The 4,012-nt window shown below is 37.5% G+C and overlaps 1 protein-coding gene across 4 annotated transcripts in view; it reads left to right on the forward strand.

The window, feature by feature from the left end:
* KDM6A (lysine demethylase 6A) overlaps positions 1 to 4,012 on the forward strand; it is a 305,237-nt gene that overhangs the window by 203,305 nt on the left and 97,920 nt on the right. For all 4 annotated transcript variants that reach the window (XM_019524155.1, XM_019524154.1, XM_019524156.1 and 1 more), the window contains exon 8: positions 2,152 to 2,186. In XM_019524155.1, the coding sequence (XP_019379700.1) occupies positions 2,152 to 2,186 (35 nt within the window). The remainder of the gene's footprint in view (positions 1 to 2,151; positions 2,187 to 4,012) is intronic.

Here is a 4,012-nt window from a genome sequence, read left to right on the forward strand (position 1 = left end):
CTGGAGCTCACCCACCTGCTCCTCCAGGGCACTAAGTCATAGTAGATGTTAATATTTAACATCTTCCTAGAAATAAACTCATGGATTCATTATACTATAATTGAAGTTCTCTTGGTGTTTTCAGTGGAAATGTATGTTTTTTTAAATCTCTTACTTACAAGCATTTTCCAATAAATACATGTGTGGTCTTAAGACCAGGAGCAATGGTTTTAGAGCATTTTAAATTGGTTGTGATAACATATATTGAGATTTGGGAACCTAACACCCCCAGCCTGTCTTTTTACATAGCACTAGTAACTACAGAGCCCTCTAAACCAGTGATGCTCAAAATTTTGGCCCTGCAGGCCAAATATTTGGTGTGGGACTGGTCCATGGACCAGACAGAGCCCCACACACCAGAACTGGGCCCTGGCACCATCCCTTCCTTGTCCCATGCACCACGAGTGGGTCCTGTGGGCTTGGCAATGCCTCCTCCAGCCCTACACCCCGGATTGGGTCTGGGACCCTCCCCCTTCCTAGCCTCCACACAAGGATTGGGTCCCAGGGGCCTGGCAACTGCCCCTGTATGCTAGGATTAGGTTCTGAGACTCAGCCTCATCCCCACGTGTTAGGATCAGGCACCTAATCCAGAGCTTGGGGCACAGAGCTCCCCAGGGCTCTCGAAACTTAGCAGCATAGAAGTGGTGCCATTGCTCCCCCACTGCCAAATTTCTGGCGGTGACATGGTGCCACAAGCTAGATCTGGCCCATGGGCCAGGGGTTGAGCACCCCTACTTCAAACTGATGAGCCAATTATTACTTAAAGGAGAAATACACCAATATACTTTGACTGTTTTGTATTGTTCTACTGATGTAAATCTGTTTTAAATCTAATTTAAGTTATCAGTGTATTCAGCAGTTTTGTGCTAATCTCTAGTGTAACACTGAGTCTTGCTTTTTAGGTTTAAATAAAATTAAATGAGATTCCCGAATATGGCATGGTAGAAAGCTTCAGCTGTTTTGATAAGTTCATATATGATATTTTTAATGATTAAAACAATATTAAATGTGATTTATTTATTTATTTTATTTGAAATTATTTCTCCTTCAGGAAGAAGGCAGTAAGGCAATGTAGTGGTCCTTGTATACTAACTTCCAATTAAATTTTATGACTGATTTTGATTACATGAATTTAAAGAATTATACCACACTCAAGGTTTATGTGTTTAGCGACAATGTGAACCAGTGACACTAGTTTATAAAAATCTTTGAAAATATCAGAAAACTGATTTGTATGAATTCCCTTATGTTATGTCTTACTGTACACTTTATTTAACTTAAACACAACATGTGGTTTCTCACTGGCTGTAGAGGCTGGGAAATGATATATACTGGCTGTTTTCCCATATGTGAAAATATTCCCTGATTAAATATATGTGAAAATTCACTAATCAGAAAACTACTTACTAATACATGCATAGAATAAGTATAAAAAATGAAATGTTCTTAATATGTACAGTGTCATAATCGGGATAGATGCTATGTATTTAAGCATATTGGAATTCCTTTCAATGAATTCATTGAATTCTGAAATCGTTTTGACCTATCCGGAAAGTGACCAGTTTTGCGACCTGAAATAACTGATTCTGAACCTCTATGGAAAGCTAGAAGTATTAGTTTACCCAAGACAAATAGCATTTTTATATATTATTTAAGATATAATGACTCAAATTTTTTCATCTGTTGAACCAGGGAGAGATGGGGATCTGCTGGGTATCATAGGTTCACAAGACAGCAGATAAATGCATTTATTTTTGTTAAATTTGATGTAATTTTAGTAAGATTTGTACGTACTTGTGCTCTCAGTTGCGCCTTCAAGTCTTCATTTCTGTAATATTTGCCTGTAAATGTAACATCATTTATTGGACTGCACATCCCTAGTCCATCATGGCTGTTGTCAGGTTTGAAATCGCTGATATAATTTTATTTTGGAATAAACATAAAATACCAATATACAAATTTTCAATTCACATATTTATAGTTTAGAGTGTTAGTGCATCTTGGTTTAGTTTGTATAGATTTGATGGTTTTGCTTTTTCTTATGTCTTTAAGCTGTTTTGCTCCTACTCAGTGTTTGCTTCTTGTAATAGTTTTACTTTCTCACTTTTACAGTTCAGTTTCACATTGCCCACTTATATGAAATCCAGGTAAGTTTTAAGCTGTTTTTTTTATAAAATGCATTCCAGTTGCAACTATTCTGTGTAATCGGTATGAAATTCAATTGATCACAACACTTGTGAATAAAAACTAGCTAACTGTAAACAGTGTGAAATAAGCATAATTGATCCCTCAATTATAAAAGATGAACCCATTAAGAAAAGTAACTCGCCATGGCAAATTCAAAATACTGCAAATGTAATCTCATATCAGAAGATCAGCTATTTTTCATAATCTTTTTCTTACCATAATTATATTAGGATATGTTGGCCTATCATGTTTAAGGCATTAAATATAACTGAACTTGAACTTATGGCTACAGCTTTTCAGAGGTCTAAAGTAACTGACAATACAGTAGTTCCTGAAACCATTGCCAGGTGGCCATTGAGGCATCATATAATACACAAATTTAAAGAAATCTGCAAATGATTGTATTATAAGATAAAAAGATCTTTGTAATCATCTGTGGATTGTGAGGGCTGTATTATCAGTGCAGGATCAAATTCAGTTTAGTAGGTGGATTCTTGATAAGTTGCAGAAAACTTGTCAATTAAAATTACAGTTTTATGATGCATATAAATGTGGCATGAGTAACTGTTGAACTATATTTCAAAGTTTGGGGTAATTAGAGTGAAAAATCAATTATGCAATTTACAGTTTACATGCTTTATTGTGTTTATAGCAGTATATATTTAAAATAACCAGGTAAAAGATCTGACAAAGCAAACCAAAATAAGTAAATAATGAGTATATTATGGCTTGCTTTAGTTACGAAAAATGATTTTATAAAATGAATTCAGTTATTGATGGGAAAAGTGTAATTTGGCTTTACTTTATGCAGGCCAATTAAGGTTTACAATTTCTTTTTTTAGAATAAGTAAATATTTTATTTTGCATATTGTTGAAAGAAAATCACCCTGGTGACATTTTAGTGTGCTCATCATGCAGTTCAGAATACTGTAGAAAGTTCTGAAAAGAGAACTTCAAACAAATTTTTTAAGAAAGCATCCTCAGCACACTTTGGTTTTTGTAATCTGCTAGAATGAAATAACATTCGAAATCTCACATTGTCATAACAGTTGCCTCAAATAACTGTAAAGGATATTTAACCAGGGCTCCATCTAAACTGAATTTTCTAATGGGGTTTATAGGAATTTGGTTCAACACAAGTAAGAGCTAAGAGCTAACAAGAAAGATATGGAGTTGGAGCCAATTGTCTTCAGCAAGACCAGTTGTCTGGTTTTAAAATATCTCCCAACTTGGATACTGAGAGAATTTGAAGTGTCCAGTAGGCCAGAAGGGTCCTTTCATCAGTTCTGCACCATTTTTGGCAGAGAGAGAGAGAAGAAAACAAGACAGAAGAAGTGCTATTATTTTCTGGATTCATTCTTCCTGTCTATATATCTGAAGCTAGTACTGATCTTTCTGTTGGTCGTATCAGAAAATTCATTCAGGGTTTCCTGATGAAGAGCAAATCTGCATCCAGAGGGGAGGGGCCTGAGGCAGTGCAACCCTGGTCTCTCCCGTGTTCCCAGCACAGAGCTGGTGACAGGGCTCGGGAGCCCAGTGCAGCTGTTTGTAACAGTCAGCCTGGGCTGTGGGCAGGCTGCAAACAGCTCTGCTGGGCTCCACAGCTCTGGCATCAGCTTCATGCTGACAGTGACTGCTGGCCTCTCCCCTACTACCTGCTCTGAGGCATGCCTGCACACACAGGTACAAAGCTGATGCTGGGGCTCTGGAGCCCAGCATAGCTGTTTGCAGCCTCCCAGCTGCAGCTGGACCCAGCTCTGGGTAGCTGCTGCCAGCCAGGAGTCCA

This window comes from Gavialis gangeticus, unplaced genomic scaffold (assembly GCF_001723915.1).
Source record: "Gavialis gangeticus isolate Ggan-Ray unplaced genomic scaffold, GavGan_comp1, whole genome shotgun sequence".
NCBI lineage: Eukaryota > Metazoa > Chordata > Crocodylia > Gavialidae > Gavialis > Gavialis gangeticus.